A 21,859-nucleotide genomic window follows, 5' to 3' on the forward strand; every position below is an offset into this window, starting at 1 on the left:
TATGACGAGACACATCATGACTTGTTTCTTCTTCTTCTTCTCTAATATGAACAACTCAATACAATGGCTTCTTAGACAACACCACAATTCAATAATACTACTATTCAAAATCAATTTCTTTCTATTCATGGTGCCCATTTAGCAGGGTGTTGAGTTGGGGGGAAGGATATTACAATGGAGACATTAAGACAAGGAAGACAAGTCAAGGAGTGGAACTCAATTTTGATCAGATAGGGTTGCAGCGGAGTGAGCAGCTTCGAGAGTTATACAAGTCCCTCAAAGCTGTAGAAGCCAGCCCTCAAACCAAAAGGCGTTCAGCAGCACTGTCTCCGGAGGATCTCACAGATACAGAATGGTACTATTTGGTTTGCATGTCCTTTGTATTCAACATTGGCTAAGGGTAATAATAGTAACACTAATAAATCTTCTCTTTATATGTATCTTCTTTGTCCTGTTTGCTTTGTATCCTTTTTGAAGTGAAGAGGCAGGTTGGGATGTGGTAATTACTTGCCATAGTAAGAGTCTAAGTTTCTGTTTTTCTTTAGAATGTATCATGTTATTAACTGTTATGTGTAAACATAATATCATTTGCTTCTTTTAAATTGGAAATTTAGTTCTCTATATTATAAAGGCATACTTTTATTCTGATTATATCAAATAATTGCAAGCTGAAGTTGTTATTGTAAATTTCATCCCATTGTCTCTATTTCCCCCTTTTATTTATTATTTGATCACAGAATATAGTCAGATGAGTTACTTTCACAACCCTGGAATAACTGTAGAATATCTATGATATGGTTCCTGTATACCTTTTTCTCAAACACTCAAATAACCTAATATTTGCAAAAGCCCCATATACACTATATCAATACTTTTACTTCTGCTTCTACTTAATGGAGCACCTCATATCAATACTTTTACTTCTGCTTCTACTTACTGCTATTATTATTTTTATCAGTGCACAAAGTGATGGTAAATCTGATTATGCAGGAGTTGAAAGCTAGAGGAATTAACAATAAGCACACTCTTGCTTATCAGGTTAGTTTGGACCTCATTAACTTGCTTTTTAATTGCTGAATTGTTGGCTTACCTTTTAGAGCCTCTGTTTCTTATGGAATTGTTGGATGAATTTCCAGAGTCGAGTGGGTCCGGTACAGTGGTTGAAACCATATACACATGAAACTCTCGTTGAGCTTGGTCAGAAAGGTGTGAGGAGTCTTTTAGCTGTTCCAGTGAGGTACATTATTTTTGGACTTTTACCCGGTTTTAAATTTTAATTGTGTTTTGCGTTAGACACTGTTGAAAGTTGTGAAATAGCCTTAAGAGTAAAAGACACTCCTCCTCCTTGTATCTCAGCTTTGTGAGTGAGCACATAGAGACCCTTGAAGAAATTGACATGGAGTACAGGGAGTTTGGACGGTGCATGTGATCAAGTGGGGGTAATGTGTGACAGTGTGAGCGTAGGTCCCTCTCCAATTCCACCAACCCTTTGCTTTGGTTTTTGGTTCATTAAATACAAACCAGTAAAACCACGCAATCCAAAAGGAAACAAACACATGTTTTTGGCTTTCATTTGATTCCTTTTCAACTCAAATCCCCAACGTTACGTAGGAATTTCTCCCTTTGACATATTAATTATACTTATGCCATTTTATTCTTATTTTTTATTTTTTCTTGCTCACATCCAGTAATTGAATATTTGGTCGACCTTCCTTGCTTATCTTATCTATTTCATGGATTACTTGAAAATTTCGGAATTAAAATCAATATTTCTAGTGGCCTACATTTAATTTTCCAATGCACTGACATCATTGCTTGCAGCTTATGTTATCTTTAGTCGTGTTATCCTTAAGTCATTGCTTAAGTAGAAAAAAGATATTCTATTATTATAATATTAATAATTAATAGTTCTATTACTAGTTCTATTACTAATGTATGAGTATATGCATGCATTAAGGATGGTTCTGAATCGGTAATGATGTGCTTGAGGTGTTGTGTCAACAGCAGAGTAATATGGATATCTCAAAATAGCTTGTCTCTAATGAATATAGATTGTATCTAATATTTCATTATTGTTTATAGGTTTCTGATTATATTTTACAAACTGGTCATAATGTAGTATCTGATCAGTTTCTACATTATATATATTTATATATAAATATATTTTACAAACTGTTTATAGGTGATTTATAGTATCTGATCTATATGAAATTTGGAACTTGTAATGCTATACGCTAGGCAATTATTTGACTTCAAAGAGTAATTTTGTTTTTCTCAAGAGTATAAATGGATCAAACATTGTTTTGTTTTAGCTTTATGCAATTTATGCATCCTTGCTGAGACTTTATATGCAATTTAAAGTATAACAGCATTTTCAAGCTGATAGTTACAATACAAAACTGCATTATGTTTTGTGTAGTTGTGCGTAGACTTTTTGAAATCATTATTAAATGAAGATAAAATGGTTGTGTGTGTTTTCATGGCATTTCTTTTAAACTTGTTGCAGGTAAGAAGAATGGGAAGTAAAGAAACTGCATTGATATTCATGCATGAAGAGTATAAAATCCTCAAGCGCTACAAAAATTATAGAAGTTCTTCTAAGAGGGCTATCTCCTTTTTCTAAAGCACAATGGTGTGAGCTACAAGATTCAGCAGCATGAGTTTTTGCCATTATGTTTGGATTATTGATATTTATTTTTTAATTTTTTTTATTTTTTACACAAAAAAATGACAGAGATAGAATAAGTTAATGACTTTTAATAAGTTTTATATGTATTGATATTTTTTAGCCCAATGTATTTTATAACTACTTTGGTTTGAATTTTATTAATGTAATACTAATTTTTATTAATTAATTTTTTAAATGATATTCACATATTTTTGTCAATGTTTTTTTATTATTTTTGGAGTGCATTAGAGTATGGGTAAAAGCATATGCCAGATTTTCTTTTTTGATGATAGGGATATAGCCACGCTTTAAAAGCGTGGCAATAGGATCATGTTTCTTCACTATTGGCACGCTTCAAAAGTGATACCATATCTTTTATTATTGGCACATTTCAAAAGCGTAGCCATATAAGCGTACCGATAGGTTAATACATATGGCCACTCTTAAAAGCGTGGCAAGAGTTGAAAGCGTGGCAAAAAGAAGCGTACCGATAGATTCACAAAAGCGTGGCGATAGAGCAATGATCATTCAGTTCGTAGGTACTTCTCGAATCTAATCAATTATCAATTCATAGATTTTTCCCGTAATTAAACAACTATATATATATATATATATAATCATTTTAAAGAATTTATTTAATATGTTATAATTTTACTATCATGAGAAAAATAAATAAATTTTAAAATAATTTACTTTTATATATGTACTATATATAATATATAAAGATTTTTTTAACATCTAATTAGATGTTAATGTTATTAAAATTCAAAATAAAAAAAGATAGTGGACTTAACTGAACAGTCACAAAAAAACCCAACAAAAAGCAAATATATAGATTTTGCTTAATTAAAGTTCACACAAAAAAAAAATATTCAAAATATTTTCGCTCGTCTTTTCTTTTCGCTCGTCTTTTCTTTCTACAACCCAGAAGAACTGCATACTTCAAGATCTAACATGTCCATACCAACTCTTGTAAAGAATTATACAAGTAGCATTCCGAACAAGAATGATTACAGGTCTGCAGCAGTAAGAATTCAATTACTTTCTTTTATTATATCTAATTGTCACTTAACATTTGTTTTATTTGTAGGTATACTGGTGAGGCAATTTTGGTTTGGATGCCTCCCAGGAATCAACAGTACAACCTAGAGGAACTGCATGGTAAGATTATTGAAGGATATCTCGAAAAAAAAAAAATTAATTATTAAATTTTTTAAAAAATATTTTAATAAAATATAATTTAATTAATAAAAAATATAATTTATAAAAGAATATTTTTGTAAAAATTAATTTATTTTTTTTAAATAAATAAAATTAACATTAGTTAACACAATAAATTTAAAATGAATTAAAGAGAGGGTTTTTTAAAAATTATAACAAAAAAAATATACATTTTATAAATAAATGAAAAGAAAGTGTCATTTTAAAATTTCTCAAAAAAAAATATAATTTTCTCTTATATTAAATAAATAGTTAATAAAAGAAACCAACATGAATCACATATATATGTATTTCAAATAGGTGTTATAATCGATTCTCCCCCTCTCATAGTTTTTTGGATGATAGGCTTCCATTTAGACTTGGTTTGTAAAATTTACGTTTGGTAAAATCAAATTAAAAATGACTTTTAATAAGTACAAGCACCACAATTATATTTGATAAAATAACTTTTAAAATTTAAAAAAAATTATAATAAACATGTTTATAACGAAAAATAATTTCTTTTTACAAATTCTTTCAAATTTTATATAATATTTTAAAATAAAATAATTTTAAAATAAAAAATTATTTTATATATCGGCTCACCTTTATAGATCACAAAAAATGGGACACATATTTCAAATAAATTACTCTTATGATTATATATCTATATTTATATATGTATATACACGTTATTATAATTTTGACTAATGTTCATGCAAGAAAAAATTTATGATTGGTTTTCATAAACTAAGTTAACTTCTTCACATTTCAAAGAACAGATAAAAAACAAACAAACATCATAGATCTACTGAAAAAATACAAAAACAACGCACAAAAAAATAATATAAATAGATAGAAGTTCATATCTAATATGTGATAGAGATGTATTTGTGTTGAAATGTGTGAAGATTAGGTTGAAAAATAAAAAATATATGAAGACTCAATTAGAATTTGTGAAGGTTATGGTGAGAAGTTAAAAATATATGAGAATTTGTATGCATTATATTGCATGTCCATAAAACTAGAATCATCATCATATGATGATTGATGAGGACAAGTGAGATTATTATTTGCCCTGCAATTCATACTATTACAATGAATCATTGATGCAATGCTACAAAACTATAATGCAGTGTTGTAAGAACCGGACCGGACCGGCCGGTTCAACCGGAAAACTGGTGAACCGGTAGTCTGGCCGGTTCAGTTGAAGCTTTGGACCGAACAAGGATTTGAACCGCTTAAAATCGGGCGGTTCTTTATAAATCGGACAAAACCGGTCAAAATCGGCCGGTTCGATGTAATTCGTGAACCGGCCGGTCCTATGGTGAACCCAACAAATGCAGGTCTTGGGTGCTCCAGCAGCATTTGAAAATTGATCCAATATTCAAAAATGCATTCAAGGACCGAACAAGGATTTGAACCGCTTAAAATCGGGTGGTTCTTTATAAATTGGACAAAACCGGTCAAAATCGGCCGGTTCGATGTAATTCGTGAACCGGCCGGTCCTATGGTGAACCCAACAAATGCAGGTCTTGGGTGCTCCAGCAGCATTTGAAAATTGATCCAATATTCAAAAATGCATTTAAGGAGTGTTGTGCCTCCTTGCTAGGAGCCAACAAGGAGCACCACCAAGCTAGTATGTTCATTTGTAACTTATGCTAATTATTTTATATATTATATACATACACAACTGAATTATTTTATATTTATTTAATTTAATTTTAGTTTTATACTCAATTTTTTTTAATTCTTTAGAATTTATAAAATTATTAAAATAAGTATCAAATATTTTAATATTTACATTTACATATTAAAATGTTAGTAAAGATGTTTATTTTAAATTTTTTAGAGTATTGAGTTAGTAGGTCTTCGAAGATTTCGACTTAGGACTAATTAGTAGGGACATATAAGCATCACCACTAAATTTCACATGATAAATTAATGGAGGGACATAATGTGTTCATCGTTTATTATCTTGAAGGACAAAATTTGTACTTTATTTTTTTTCAAGGGATAATTAATCTGAAGTCGAAAATTTTAAGGACCTAATTGTCACTTTATTCAAATTTTTATTATTTTATATTTTTTATTTACGTACGACCGGTTCTATCGGTTCAACCAGTGACCCACCGGTTGAACCAGTGACCTAGTGACCCAGTAACCTGACCGATTCGATCACCGATTCGGTTCTGACAACTATGCTATAATGTACTGATGTTACGACTTATCATAATAAAGGTCACAATGTCACAACGTGAACCATGTGCAGTTGCTCTCAACCACTTGTTTCCGCTAGCTAGGTCCCACTCTACCTCAGCTCCTTCCATATTGTGCAGCTTCCAAAGCTTCATACGTAAGACAAACAAAAATGTTATACAAATAACTCATTTTGATAACTACATTAATAACTACACCAAAGTAGGAGAGCTGAGCATTTTGAGTTAGTTATGTAAGTCTCATGCTAAACAATCAATGTCAATGTTGAGCATGCATAAGCAAATGATCGATCTGCACATAAGAACAAAGGTGAAAAAGCATTTGTGTGAGTTCAAAACAAAAAGAATGAAACAAACGCATTTGAGATGCACGTGCAGAATGATTGAAGCTGCCAGTCCCTGCAAATTAGCTCATTTAACAGAACATTCTGCTTCTCTGATTTACTTCGATTTTATTTTTAGTACTAGAGATATAATCATTCATGTTATCTTTTTCTATCGGTTTAAGCTTTTGAAATGAGTAGTTTCATGACATGGTATCCGAGCGAACTTTGGTAAATCCTAAAAATAGAAAAATAACATAAGACAAATAAAAAAAAAAGAAAGTCTATGCAAAAATCAAGTAAACCAAAAAGAAGTTCTTGCTTGAGGGGAGTATTAGAGATATAAATATTCACGTTATCTCCTTTTATCAGCTTAATTTTTTTTTGGGATAATTGGTTTCATGACAATTAGAAAAGTGTGTTGCTCTTAATTGTTTGAATGATGTAATTATATTGCGTTATAAGAAAGTTGTGCTTTCATTATTCATTCATAAATAATCATTATTAATCACCTATAGCTTAATTCAACGGCAATGATGTCTCCATTTTTTTTTCTCTCTGACATCAATGTGTTATTACGCAATTAAGGCAATCCGAAATTGTGGTTTGCGATGCCGAGGGAGGACCAAATTCAGTTGGCCAACTCTTTAAACCTCTTCATTTATTCTATAATTCACTAAACTCCAACTAATTTGATTTATGTTGATCAGTTATTATTGTTAGAAAATTTTATTTTCTTAACCTGTTTTGTGGGATATATCATATATATAAAAGTATAATCATATTAGCTATTTTATATTTTGATTTACATATTAGTAGATTTTGGTTGAGGACGATCAAATAACTATACATTGAGATTAGAAACAACAATATAACTCTCATATACTTGCAAAAGAAAAAGTGAAACTCAGCCTTGAAAATGTAGCTTTCATTAAGAAAGTTTTATTATACCTGTTAATCTAGCAAAAATGTGCAGCACTGCAATAAAGTATAATTAGAAGTTGCAGCTATTGCCGACCACAGTAAACATAGATGCTTTTAATTTATTTAGTGTAGTTTGGAAGCAAGTAAGGAAGCAATAGTTGCCCTGGCAAACTGGTTCCCACATGAAAACTTTGATGAAAACACCAAACCAACCAGAAAGAGATGTGACCATATAATGTCAACATCTAAGAGAACACAAAATGGATTCCCAATAGTGCTTTGATACAAACTATTCTCCAACCTATACATAGTGATGAATTGTATATATGCTTAAGTTATTTAAGCATTGGTAATCAATCAGGTTCCTATAATTCTTTTACATTTTTCAGTTCATAGATCTGTGTTTATTAGTAGACACAGACACCCCCTTTGGTTTTGCCTCAACTTTTGTATTTTCTTGGAGAACAGAAACAGTACACCCTATATAATGATAATTTGTTTGAACTATTCTTGTAATTTCAAGGTGCAAGAAGGGCAATATAGTCAAAAAGAATAATATAATATATCTTGTATTATCTACCATGCTTTGACAAATCTACTTCTGCTAATACAGTTCCAAAGCATTTCTTTGTATTAATGGAAGCAGAGACAGTGTTGAAGCTCTTTGATTCTTGCTGGTTTGGGATTCAAGACATGAAGGAAAAAGAACCTTGTTCATCAAGTTCTCATGAAAACACAAATCATCAAACCAAAGAAGGAATATCAGAATCAGAAGAACCGATGCTTTTGCGCAGCCAAACTATTCATACAAGGTCTATGAGCGACCAATTGGACAACATGACATGCTCCATGCATGATGATTCTAGTTCCCCAGAGCTTGACATGTTGCCATCAAAGCTTCAAACCATTCTTTCAGGAAAAGACATCATGGACACTGAACAAGGTGAAAGGAAAGCACAGGTGCAAGTGCAACTTGAAGGGTTTCCTAATAAGAAGAACAACAACAACACAAGCAGAGGAAGGAAGAAGAAGAGAAGGGGAAGCAAGAGTTTATCAGACCTTGAATTTGAGGAGCTTAAAGGGTTTATGGATCTTGGCTTTGTTTTCTCAGAGGAAGACAAAGATTCAAGCTTGGCTTCAATCCTTCCTGGTTTGCAAAGGTTAGGGAAGAAGAGTGTCAGGAATGAGGAAGATGAGGAAGATGATGATGATGATGAAGAAGAAGAAGATGAGGAGAATTGTGATAAGGCTGCAGTTCCAAGACCTTACCTTTCAGAAGCATGGAAGGTCCATAAGAAAAAGAAAGAGAACCCTTTGAAGAATTGGAAGGTTCCTGCTTTGAACAATGAAAATGACATTAAAGATAGCCTCAAGTTATGGGCTCACACTGTTGCTTCCAATGTCAGATGATGATGAATAAAATAAACTTCATGGTTCAACTTCAAGTATTTTCTGTCTCACATATTTCAGATTATAACTTTGAAAATTTTGTTCAATATTTTTTGTTAATGCAGCTTCCCTTCCTATTTCATTCACTTCCTACTTCTCTATGTTGTTGAACTCTTCTACTTCTGAAATTTGCTGAATTCCACACTTCACAAACTTGGAAATATAGACAAAAAGACTAGGTCATGGTCATGGGGCAATTTCTGTAGGAATAGAACCAATGGCAGGCCTGAATATTGTACTGTTTGAAATAAGGATAACTTAAAAGGACTTCAGGCTACAGAGCTTTCAGCTTTGTTTACTTTTTTGCTTGCTAAGGTGAAGGACTTACAGTTACATTACAGTGATAGATATTTAATTTAACAGCCTGTGTTCTAAGGTAAAAAGTAATATGTTACCATGCTATGTGAAGAAGACTAAAGAAGCAGAAATCATTTTATTATTATAGCATGTAAAACATTGTGGTAAAACAATAATTAGCATGAATCATTACAAGCTGATTGGCAGAACTGTATTGGGCAAAAAGGATTGTCAATCTTATAGCAGAAGCTAATGCTTATGGGTCAGTAGTTTCTGTGTAACCAAAGAATATAGACAATGACAATTATTATGTAAAGCATTTGATTAATACTCAAAGACACTATACAAACTGTTTTAGATTATCACTACAAGTTTTGTCCAATATTATCGTCTTATCGAGAAAATTACCAATAATGGAAAAAATACCTTTCATTTTCATTGTATACATCCAATACATCCCTTTTTTAACATCTCTAAATTTTCTTCCGGGTTTATTGATATTTTATTTGAATGGAGTGACATGAAGGAATGCAAATATTTTACATGCTCATGCTACTCCATAGCTACTAAAAATTCATAAATCACCCATGTTCAATTGGTCTTTTTCTTTTAATGAACAATCTATTAATATATGAATAACTGTTTTTCATTCAAAGTGGTACATGACATCATACAATATTAGCTTATAATTTTCAAACAACATTAATATCAATATACAAATAGTGAAATACAAAGTACAAAACCAGAAGACAAAAACTAGAAGCCAAACTAGATGACTGGTAGTCAATAAAATTTCGTTATAACATTCTAGTACCAAAGAGGTTCCGCCCACGTTTGACATGCTTAGTGTTTATATGAACCGCCCACCTGAATATGTAGGCTCTCTTCTATTGGCACTTTTCCTCATCATCTCAGCCCAACTGGCAATAACATCGGAGACCTCAAATTTACCGGCAATTTTCAACTTTTCAGCTAACTCCTCAAGTATGCCAAGATTCCCAGCTTTAGAAAAATCAGCAGCAAACTTGTTATAATCAAGTTGAGGAGCTTTCATCCCCTTCCCTATCATTTCCTCTATATATCTACATGCCTCGCCTGACCTGCCCTGTCTTATAAGGCCTCCGATGAATACAGTGTAGGAATTATCATCAGGACAACACCCCATATGATGCATCTCATTCCATATGGCATGTCCCATTTCATAGTTCTTTGTCACAAAATAAGACTTCATTATCATGTTGTAAGTGTGAATGGTAGGCTTGATGCCACTTTGAGTCATCTTCTTGTATATTCGCATTGCATCATCCGGCATATGCTGGCTTGTCATCACTTTTATCAAAGCATTGTAGGTCATCCCGTCCGGTGGACAACCTCTTTCCTTCATTGTCTTCAGTAGATCAGATATCAAATCCATTTTCCTCTGCCTCCCAAACCCAGTGATCAAACACGTGTAAAGTGCAGTGTCTGGTTGACACCCACGATCTATCATTTCATCAAAATACTCTTCAGCATCTCCCATCATTTTTTGCTTGCAGAATTCCTGAATCATAATTGTGTAGCTCCTAACATTGGGAGATGGACCTTTGGCCTTCATGATTTCAAATAACTTAATGGCATCAGATTTCTTCTTACACCTTAGCAACCCTTCAAGCATAATATTATGTGCAACAATATCTGGCTTAAATCCCTTATCAATCATCTCATTCCACACCCTCCCTGCCTCTAGCAAGTTCTTTAACCTGCACCAACCATTAAGAAGTACGGTGTAAGTTCGCAAATCATGCATAAATCTACCCTTTAGTTTTTCAAAAACTGCTTGAGCTTCTTTACCAAGCTTTGCCCTGCCAAGGCTATCAAGCAACAAATTAATAGCATCAGCATCCACTTTAAACTTGTACTTCTTCATCAGATCAAAGACCCCAACAGCTTTTCTCCTCTCCTTTGAGGCAGCAAAGGATTTGATAGCAATGGAGAAAGTCTCCATTGTCAAAAGGCCCTTCTCCCCCATTTCCTCAAGCATTGCCACCATCGTCTCAAATTGTCTGGTCTTCCCAAGAATATGCATCATGGAGTTATAAGTTCTGGAATCATGGGCGAATCCAGGCCTTCCCCCGGCCCAACAAAAGAACCGGAATGCCGGCTTCCTTGCATGCTTGAACCGCTGCAGCACATCCATAACCAAATCATGTGACAACTTAACCCCATATTCATCAAGAACAGCCTCCATGTTCCTATCCAATGCAAACAATTCATCAATCACCTTGCATACTCTATCAACCTCATCTGGATCAGCACATGACTCAGCATTAAAATCCCTACCATCATCATCATCTTCTTCATCATTATCAATGCCAGATTCAACCCCAAAAACAGCATCACCATTACCAAGAGTAGCAAAACCGATAGAATTACTGACAAACGGAAACTTTAATAAGAAATTAAGATGGGAATTCAGCAGTTCTTTTTGTGGAGCAAGAAGTGAAGAGGGGTGTGGCAAAAGAAGTGGAATTTGAGAACGAGAATGATAGAGAGTGCAATTAAGAGGATAATGAAGCAAACGAGACAAGGGCAGAGAGCTACCACAAGGAAAGCGCACTTGCTCTCTTCTTTGGGATCCAATTGGTCGTCCCTGATGGAAAGAGCGTAGCTTGGTGGCGGAGATGGCATGGAAGGGGCCATTGGGGTGCCCACGACAGAACGAATTTAAAAATTGAAACTTTGAGCTGGTGGATGTTCTATTGCAGAGGGAGGTAGTCATTGAAGTGCCATTTACAGTGAAGAAAGCAACGAAAGAAGAAGGAGCAGTTGGGTGTGGAAGTGTGGCAATGAAGCAAGCGGCAAGTGGGGTAGCTCGGTAGCTGAAACTCTTTCCAATTTTCAGCAGTGAGATTGATGGGTTAACGGTTGAATGGTTGATGAACCCTCTTTTTTGGTTTTCATTGTTTGGGCCAATGAAATACAAAAACCATTATTCAATGTTATGCAGTACTGGGCTTTGGCCCAATTTTGTGACACATGCAACATATTCGACAAAAAAAATTGTAGTGTGTAACGAAAATAAGAAGTTAGATAGGATGGACCATGGACCTGAAAAGAATTATAATACAATGCAACTCTAATACTATTATTTCTCTTCTGAACAATCTCAGAAATCTGAGCAATCATCCAAAAACTTAATCAGAGATTAGGGGTGCACATGGGCCGGGTGAAGCTGGGTTTGATGTGACCCATACTCGACGCAAAATATACACCGGGTCTATTTATTAGACCCGAACCCGGCCCTGGACCCAATAAAACCAATACACTTTCGGGCTACAATTATACCGAGTGAAAACCGGGTGAAAATCGGGCCGTTAACATTACATTACGTTGATACCTTCTTGTAAGCTAGCTTTTAAAATTCCAAATTTCTAAGACTCTAACCAGTGGCGGAGCTTAGTTCAGACAAGGGGGGACCATGGCCCCCCCAAACTTTTTATAAAAAACTTAGTAGTACTTTTTCAAAAGATAAAAAATAGTTCAATTGACTTAAATACTTTACTATGACTTAAAGTATCTAATAAATTCAATAAACAACACTCTCTCTATCTTTAAATTCAAATATAAAAAATTAGATATTTTTTATTTATTTAATTTAATATTATTTTATATTTTATTATTTTAATTTAATTTTTTATATGATAAAAAATAATAAAATATTCAATAAGTATTAATATTATTGTATTTGTATAAATTGATAAAAAATTTAATAAATATTATAAATTTTAATATTTGTCCTTCTAACTTCTTCTTTACATATTTTACAGGATATATATTCAAATTTTTATATAAAATAATAATAAAAAATCAAAGAATTGATACATTTTTTAAGAGGAAGGCTAATATTTAAGAAGGAGAACATATAACTTTTACAATATCAACACCTGTAGATAGTTCTTCTACTTTAATGAATCACGAAGAAAGTGAGATATAACCTTCAAAAGTTCAAAAAGTTACATCTGATAACTTTAACCTTAACTTTTTGGAATTAGATCTTGAAAAACGGCTTTAAATTTGGTAATATCACCCAAACCAGAGAGATGAGATTAGACGAGCTTATCTTAAATGGAGTCCATATCAAAAATATTTTGACAATTATTTTCTATCTGGCCTCCCCAAAATTTTGTTTCAAGTTCCGCCACTGACTCTAACCATTATTTAACATGATAAAATTCACTTAGAAAAATATAACAAGAACCAACCATTCTTCAAAATTAAAGCATAACCACAATTAATACTAATATTGTCTAATAATACCAAATATTTAAATCAATACAAATAACACAATATTATGCATTAGTCTAAAGTCTTATGCATTCTAAACATAAAACATTAACTTATAGTCTTATAATGACTAATAACACAAAATATTAAGGTTTACAATACTTAAATTCCACATAAGAATAGTCATGATCCATCACTAATAATACAAAATATTAATTGTGCATGATGACCGGGCCATCGGGTGACCCGAGCTATGGCCCGGACCCGACCCGAAATAATGACCGGGTTTATTTTTGAGACCCTTACCCGACCCTAAACCCGATGAAATCACACCAAATTAGTCCCTAAAGTGATCGAGACCGGGCCGGATCTTCAGACCGGATCGAATCATATGCACCCCTATCAGAGACATTTATAATTGGAGATCTAAAAATTGAGAGTTATTTTTTTGTACATATTTATAGAAAAGATAACATAGGTGCATATTATCTTGTGCAAAAAAATTTAAAATTAGAACTTGGTTTTTATTTTTGGAATTTTTTTAAAGACATAATTAGCATCTTAGCTTATGATAAAAAAAAATTTATTTTTTTTTGTTTGCACTAGGATATTCATCAAGTTAAAAGCCTAAAGACTAAACTCAAGTGATATAGGCAGCCAAGACTTGGAGCTAGTGGTTGCTACCTCACAAGAAAATGAACTCTTCAGGTAGTGTTTGGTTGATATCCATGTCTCAATGAGACATGGACACGGTGACACATGTCTGTTGTTTGATTTGGTGAGATACAGAATTTTGATGAACACGGGAGGACACGGAGACACTAAATTTGTGTACCTCCAATTTGATGAGACACTGAGACACAATTTGTGAGACACTAATTTTTTACTCTTTTACCCTTATTCAATTTTTAAATTTTCAAAATTTGTCCTCTTATCTCTTCAAATATTTTTTTTTTTACTTCCTCTTTTAGATTTTACAACCAAATTTGTTCTCCCGTTTTTTTCAAAAAAAAATTATACATTTAATTTTTTATTTATTTAAATTTTAATTAATCTTTGGTAAATTTTAGGCTTTGATTTTCTATTTTTTTTCAAAAAAAAATTGTATATTTAATATTTGAATGATAATTTGAGATGATATTAGAAGAAAAAAAATACGAAAAGAAATAAAAATTTAATAGTAATGACATGTAGCGTTTGAGGTGATAGGTGTGCAGTGGTGTTGATAAAATTGTGGTTAACTGAAGGGTAATTCAATCTTTTTTAAATATTTGTGTCTTGTTCATTATTTTTACCAAACATAATACATAGACACAAATATTTTATGTCTATATCTTTATGTCTGTGTCTTTGTGTCTATGTCTCATCCTATACATCAACCAAACGGAGTCTTATGAACTCATGTAGTGTGTGTGAGTGTGTAATACATGAATAATGCTTAAAATTAAGACCTGTCTAATCCATCTGACTAAAAAAAACTTAAATGATATAGTGATAGAGTGATGTGTGATGAATTGATCATTCTTAAGTCTTAAATTAAGATAGTGGAAATATTTTATGAAAGTTATAAAATCAAAAGTAATTAACTCTTCACTTTATTATTTTACTAATTTTTTTTATTTTATAAGATCCAAATTTTGTAATGTAATACATAAAATTGAGAACTCTCTAATCTACCTGACAAAAAAAATTATATATTTATATAAAAAAATAATATTTTTATTATATTTTATTTTATGTGCACATGTTTTATATACCTTATTTTTTATAGTACAAAAAATAAATATTTTTATCTTTTTTATTTTTTATCTTATTTTTAATTCTAAAAAATTGGAAATAAATAAGTGCACACACAAAATATTCGGATCATTTTATTTTCAAAATATTTATTATTTTGAAAGATAATTGTGTTTTTTATTTAAACCTTAAATCAATCAAAAGTAACATTATTTCAAATGGCTACAACTTATAATTAATTATTTGTCACACTTCACATGAATTATATATTTACATGAAAAAGTCTTTATACAAATTTAACAATTAAAAATTATTAAATAATTTGAGACATTTGACTATTTTAATTATGCCTATCATATATTCACGTCAAAAAAAAATCTCGATAACCACCTATAACAAAATGACTTTCCATACTTATCAAGTCATCATATTTATTTCTTTAAGATAAATGCAATAAGTTAAAGTTGCATGTCTTCGAAACTAACTCCTCTATTCATGAACTTAGTGAGACAGAAAGGATCATTGTTTGTTGCCCAGCTGCCATGCTGAGGTGAAAATTGATTAATATCCTATGATGCATGGAAACTGTTACAGACACGGATACGACATGATATGGGATACATCAATACACGAATTTTAATTTTTTACATGATCTAGGGATACACATACATATAAAATATAAAGTATTTTTTAGATAAATCATAATAATATTTTAATATTTTATTGATATTAAAATATAAATTAAATTTTTTAATGTCTTATTTTAATTATATCAAGTATTTAAAATATTTTTTGTTTTAATAAATAATGATATATACTATATCTAAATTTATTTTAAGAATATATATTAAGAATAAGACTGGACACGCTGACACGTAATGATATTTAGATGTGTCTAAACGTGTGTCCGGAGAAGAATTTTTTATTTTTTATTAAGACATGGTTGGACAAAGTAACCACGTATAGCGGACGAGTGTCGGTAAATGTCGTGTCCGATAGACACGGCAATTTAGCGAAATGTACGTGGTTCATATATCATATTACTGATTATTGACTCCAGCTATTAACTGTAAGATATGTTTTATACATGTGCAACATTGGATTTCCATGTTCTATTTTATTTAGATGTTGATACACTATCAAGAACTATACTTAACCTCGGTAAAAAAATTTAATAATAATAAAAAAGAATGATCAGGCCTATGCTAAACAAATAAGGGGTAGAAAATGACAAGGACAAAAGAAGACATAAAGTACAGTTGTGAGTGACACCTAAATATCTGTTTATTAGTGGCAACCTAATTAACTATTTTCCTAATCTGCATCCTCGTTCTCAAAGTCGATAACGTTGGAGCCAAGGATTTTTGAGAGCTATTCAGTTGTCACTACGTGCTTTAGTTCAATTTTTATAGATACAATTTAAGCTTTGATATGAATATAACCATTCTTTAAGTGTAACCATACAATCAAACCAGGACAACCTTGCATATGATTGTCTTCTTATCACCCTTTCATAACTTTTTCTTTAAATTTTAAAATCACGTTTATTCTTTTGTTAGAGATAATTCTCTTCAAATATTATCATTTGACATCCAATAAAAAATATAACCTTTTTAATATTAATTATTCTAAACTATTTAGTGTGTCTTTGGATTACAGTTTACAAACAGAAATTTGTATAAAATTGATTTTACAAATTTGATTTTGATGAAAAGTAAGTTTGTGTTAAGTAATTTATATTTGACAATCTTTATATTAAAATTGATTATAGTAAAAGAAAAATATTGTTTGGATTACATTACTCAAAATTATTTTTAGATAAAAAATTACTAAAATAGACATCAACTTAAATAATTTTTGTATATTATCTTATCATTTTAATTTAGATATCTGAATAAATATTATTAATTAATTTTATAATAAAATTAATATTTATATATTAAAATAAAAATAACATATAAAAATTGGTAATGATTGAAATAAATAAAAAAAAATTAAAACTGCTTCTTCTCTTCCAAATACTACATCAAACTAAAAATCATATAATATTAATTAATGGATTTTTTATATTATAAACTCTCTGTTTTTTTTTTTTTTTTTTCAAGACTAACTTTATGCGCTCCTCAACTTGCAATATTAGCAGTAACAGGACCTTGTCTATTCCTGTTAATAATCTTAATCAAAGTTGTGGAAATAACAATAATGATTTAGTTGTGTGTCTTAGGTGAGATTTTAACATTATTGTGGTCGATATCATCAACACGCCTGCAACAATGACGTTGTATAATATGTACAGATGCAAGATGTCCATACATCTTTGTCAACTTCCAACTTGTCGATTCCTCAGAGTTGAAGATTCTTGCCTTCTCATCCAACCTTATAATATAAACAATCTCCATTTGAAGCACAAAAAGGTTTGGTTACTTATTCAGAGGAAATGGGAGCAGCAACAGCAGTGGAAAGAACTCGCAGCAGAAAGAAGGCATCATCGAGAGGACACCACAAATTTGTAGGTGTTCGTCAGAGGCCATCAGGGAGATGGGTGGCTGAGATCAAAGATTCGTTGCAGAAGGTTAGACTCTGGCTCGGAACCTTCGACACGGCTGAAGACGCCGCTAGAGCTTATGACACTGCTGCCAGAGCCTTAAGAGGTGTCAATGCAAGGACAAACTTTGACTTGCCTGCTGCAGAGTCTGGTGGCGCCGCTGCTTCGAAGCGCGGCGCCGGTTCCGGCTTCATTCCTGATTGCACTGAGCCTTTTTCATTTGAGGATTCCAGTGAGGCTGTGGCTGATGGAGATGGCCTTCTTGGTGCACTCAAGGCTAAACTTTTTGATGTAAAGGGCGGAGGAGGGAGGTTTCCTCCGCCGGTTGTTCAATCAAGCATGGTTTCAAGGTCAACTCAGAATCAGAATCAGAATCAGAATCAGAACTGTTCTGTGAAGAATAAAGAGTTGTTTTCTTCATCAGTAGTAATGCTCCCTAATAAGATGAATAATTATAATAATAATAATAATGCCAATTGCAGCAGCACTTGTAGTTTGCCATGTTTGATTAGTACTTCATCAAACACTTGTTCTAAGAGTGGGATCATGATCCCTGCTAATGCTAATCATGATGATCATGAAGGAACTTTTAATAGCTCTCATCATCATCATCAACAATTTTGTCAAACCCCATCACCTATGACAACATGGTCAAATAATGAAGTATCATATGATCAATTACCATGGACTCATCATCAAGAGAATGGTTTTCTTGCATCTTCAAGCACAGCTACTCTTACATGGCCTAATCATCTCTCAGGGGTAAATGAGTCAAATACTGTAGATAATATGGGATATAATACAGATTATCATAATCCTGGAACATCAAATAGCAGCAGGAATAACAGTAGTATGCAATTTCCTCTGATTGGTGGAGTAAGCAATGAAGGATTTTGGACAATGGAGCAGCAACAATTTCTGCAATGTGAAGGCTCCAATTGGTTTTCTTCTAATGGATATTGGGATCCTCTTCTCTTTGTGCCCTCTGATCTATAGCTTTATTATTACTATTGTTAATATGCTATATTTTTCAATTCTTAATCTTGATATATTGTTATTAGTTTTATTCTTTTATGATTAGATATTATAGAATAACTTTTTCTTTGTTTTTTGTTCAAAGATTCACCAAAATTTCTACAATAATGAAAGTGAAGTAGAAGTGTAGAACGGTATGCTTGTTCATGAAGTCATAATTGTCATTGTGGATGAAACTCATCCCTTGAAATATCCATGATGAAATTTTAAATTATGTATTTCAATTTCCCCCCTAAGTTATTAGAGCATCAAAAAGTTACATATATTATTATGATACTTCTTTATTTTATTAAATGCTTCATTGAGAGAAACAAATACAATAATAATTAAACACAACTTGATCAGTCTTTAGATATAATTCAACGGTGGAAACTCAGGTGCAGTCGACTTCACGTGAAGTTAATAGTTGAGAACCGTTAGATGAAAATTTAGTCAAATCAGTCAAATTATCTAACGGCTCTCCGCTATCAACTTCACGTGAAGTCGAATGCACCTGAGTTTTCACCTAATTCATTACATGATTTCAGTATTTTAACTTATGGGTCCTAAAACCTCATAACATTAACTCATAAGTCCTGACAATACATTGAAGGAATGTTAGTGCTGAAGATGCCCTGATTTATTCGAATTATAGGTTCTAGTTTTCATCAAATTTGTTGTCCAACAATTCATTGATTCCACCAGCTCCCCCTTTTATCAAGTTTCCTGTCTAAGATTTAAGATACTCAAATAACAGCTCAAGCTTTAATTTATTCTTTTCATCATCTTCGGATGTATCACACCTTTTGGTACGATGAGATAAAGACAACATCCAACAGGGGAATTGATACAAACTATACAAGCTAGTTACCTAAAATTCTTTTTCTTGCTTGGTTTTATGCCAATGTATTATCTATCTAATTCATTATTAAATTTCATTTACAACTTTGCTATTCTTTGTGAATTTGTTTTCATGAGATGAAGTAGTTTTCATCCCTCAACCAAGAATAAAATTTTGAGTCCAAAATATCAAAATACACAATACTCTCAGGTCCATGGATAAAATTGTTATATATCTTGGTAGAAATTCACATGCACTTGTCTTCACGTGAAGTCCATGGTAAAAAATCGTTAGATGACAAGTTAGGCAAACCTGTCAAATCACCCGACGATTTTCGATTATCAATTTTACATAAAGACAACTGCATACGAGTCTTCACCGTATATTTATGATATACATATTATATGATTTTTTTTTTGAAAAAAAAAAGAAAAAAAAAACATTTCCCCTTGTATGACAAACACTATGAGAGGAGGCTATCATAAATTCTTGAAGAGACACAATCTGTGGTCAACACTGTTAACATTTCTTTTTTCTTCTTTTTTCCAGTGTTATGTATGTGGTGGTGTATGGGAATCTAATTAAGTTGCAGCCTGCCCTCTAAGGGAAGCAAGTGGAGGTGCACATATCTTAGATATCAATCTCAATATGTTATAAATAATAAATGAAGGGGTCTCTTAATATTCACAGATTAAAGAATTGGGGAAATAGTTGAAGGAAGCCTGAAGAAGGAACCTCATCCAGAAAAAGCATCAATGCATGACACGCATATATATATAATATATAATATATAATATATATGTTATGCAAATCAATTATTTCACTCATCACTTAGAAAAGCCAATATGCAAATGCAATAGAGTCCTATACAATAATTAGCAAATTAAATGGTGAAATAAAGAACATTTATTCTTCAAATTGATTCTCAAAATTAATTTTTTTTTAAGTTAGTTAAATTAGTCGGATGAAAAGACACCACATCCAACTCAAAATCTTGAAGTGTCAAGTTAATGTGTCTCTCATCTTATAAACTCCTCACTCTTCCTTGCTTTTTTTGATGTGAGACTAAATTCAACATTCCTCACACTTGCAACACTAACACATTGTGCCACTTACATGACCAAATCCAACTCTCAAATATGTAGGCCATGCATGCTTGGCCCCCGAGGATAATCTTATTACATTTAAAATATTTATAGTGAATCAAAGAATATGTCATTTTCATCATGTCATATCTTAATTATCCAAAAGATATGAGCAAAATTAAATTAAATTAAATCTCCAACATCTTTCAACTGCAAATTCCCTCTGAATACTTAAAGTATAGGCAAAGAATGAATTGGTGGAATGTCATGTTTAAAAAGAAGTCATTCTTTATATTTGTTAATAAGCACTTTAAAGACATAAACTTGACCACACAATTTAAGTAATTAATATTCAAAAAGTGTGAAAAGAAAGTGGTGTAAATAACATTTATTTTTTTTTTTAAAAAAAAAAAGTTGATAATTATTTAACAAGTGAGAATAATTTACATTTACTTACGTGCAAATAATTAAACTCTAAATAAATTTTGTATGAATCTACATTAAAGAATCTAATTCCTAAGGTAAGCCACTGGAAATTTTCGAACTTCAAACATCTTTAATTTGATCCTTAATTACTAAATTTAAAAAAGTCTCCCATGCTTTACACACCACTAATATTCTTTTGGTTTTTGAAGTGATTTAAATAGCTCTGAGATTTGACAAATTGTTCTGGCTCTGCATTTCTCTGCTCAATCTATTCCAAAAGATAATAAAAAAAGGAAGAGTATTAGATGCCATGTGCATGAGAGATTGAGAGGGGGAGAAGCACCATTTCTTCTAATCACAAAAAAGATTAAAATTTTAAAGATGTATATATCTCTGTACTAATCAGTAATCACAAAAGATTATTTTTTGTATATTCATTTAAAATTTGTCTAGAATAATGTAGTTCTTATTAATTACATGATTAGTAAAATGCAAAACTCGTGGCCTATATATATGTTAGGCTCATAACAAAGGAAATGATAGATTATATATGAAATTATGAATCAGCCACTAAAATTTTGTACAAGCCCTTAAGTATTGATTCTGGAATAATCTGCTTATGTTGGATATAGGCCAGGATCAGTCAAAAGAAAGCAAAAGTAAACAGCAAAGCTATTAAACTATTGTCAAAGCTGGTTGCTTAAAGTGTATGATGTGACCTACAGAATTTAATCTTGCTTTCTTACCACTTATTCTGGAATAAGTGTTTTCTTTTTTCTTTCTTTCTTTTTTTCATAATATAAATCAGCAGCAACAGGTAGTAGTTTTCTGTTGCATAAAGCTTTGTTTTATTTTTTCAATATAAAAA

At 31.7% G+C, this 21,859-nt stretch overlaps 4 protein-coding genes across 4 annotated transcripts; 3 read left to right on the top strand and 1 right to left on the bottom strand.

Moving 5' to 3' along the window:
- Positions 1-352: 352 nt before the first annotated feature.
- LOC110262478 (ferrochelatase-2, chloroplastic-like) lies at positions 353-1,429 on the top strand. Its single transcript, XM_088503693.1, has 4 exons — positions 353-400; positions 991-1,038; positions 1,137-1,237; positions 1,357-1,429. The coding sequence occupies exons 1-4, from the start codon at positions 353-355 to the stop codon at positions 1,427-1,429; spliced, it is 270 nt and encodes an 89-aa protein (XP_088359819.1).
- A 6,191-nt stretch (positions 1,430-7,620) lies between these two features.
- LOC107621761 (uncharacterized) lies at positions 7,621-8,869 on the top strand. The gene has a single exon (XM_016323767.3). It carries the CDS (start codon positions 7,971-7,973, stop codon positions 8,742-8,744), a length of 774 nt encoding a protein of 257 aa, XP_016179253.1. The 5' UTR covers positions 7,621-7,970; the 3' UTR covers positions 8,745-8,869.
- An 812-nt stretch (positions 8,870-9,681) lies between these two features.
- LOC107623697 (pentatricopeptide repeat-containing protein At3g62470, mitochondrial) lies at positions 9,682-11,966 on the bottom strand. Its single transcript, XM_016326045.3, has one exon. It carries the CDS (start codon positions 11,836-11,838, stop codon positions 9,931-9,933), a length of 1,908 nt encoding a protein of 635 aa, XP_016181531.1. The 5' UTR covers positions 11,839-11,966; the 3' UTR covers positions 9,682-9,930.
- A 5,423-nt stretch (positions 11,967-17,389) lies between these two features.
- On the top strand, positions 17,390-18,775 carry LOC107623296 (uncharacterized). Its single transcript, XM_088493844.1, has one exon. The coding sequence runs from the start codon at positions 17,518-17,520 to the stop codon at positions 18,619-18,621; it is 1,104 nt and encodes a 367-aa protein (XP_088349970.1). The 5' UTR covers positions 17,390-17,517; the 3' UTR covers positions 18,622-18,775.
- The last annotated feature ends 3,084 nt before the right edge of the window (positions 18,776-21,859 follow it).

The sequence above is a fragment of the Arachis ipaensis genome, chromosome B10 (genome assembly GCF_059453495.1).
Source record: "Arachis ipaensis isolate K30076 ecotype BB chromosome B10, ASM5945349v1, whole genome shotgun sequence".
In the NCBI taxonomy this organism is placed as follows: Eukaryota; Viridiplantae; Streptophyta; class Magnoliopsida; order Fabales; family Fabaceae; genus Arachis; species Arachis ipaensis.

Coding starts and splice junctions, on each gene's coding strand:
- LOC110262478 (XM_088503693.1), top strand. CDS start 353: ATGGTACTATTTGGTTTGCATGTCCTTTGTATTCAACATTGGCTAAGG. Junction 401..990: donor GTATTCAACATTGGCTAAGG/GTAATAATAGTA, acceptor CTGATTATGCAG/GAGTTGAAAGCTAGAGGAAT. Junction 1,238..1,356: donor CTTTTAGCTGTTCCAGTGAG/GTACATTATTTT, acceptor CTTGTATCTCAG/CTTTGTGAGTGAGCACATAG.
- LOC107621761 (XM_016323767.3), top strand. CDS start 7,971: ATGGAAGCAGAGACAGTGTTGAAGCTCTTTGATTCTTGCTGGTTTGGG.
- LOC107623697 (XM_016326045.3), bottom strand. CDS start 11,838: ATGACTACCTCCCTCTGCAATAGAACATCCACCAGCTCAAAGTTTCAA.
- LOC107623296 (XM_088493844.1), top strand. CDS start 17,518: ATGGGAGCAGCAACAGCAGTGGAAAGAACTCGCAGCAGAAAGAAGGCA.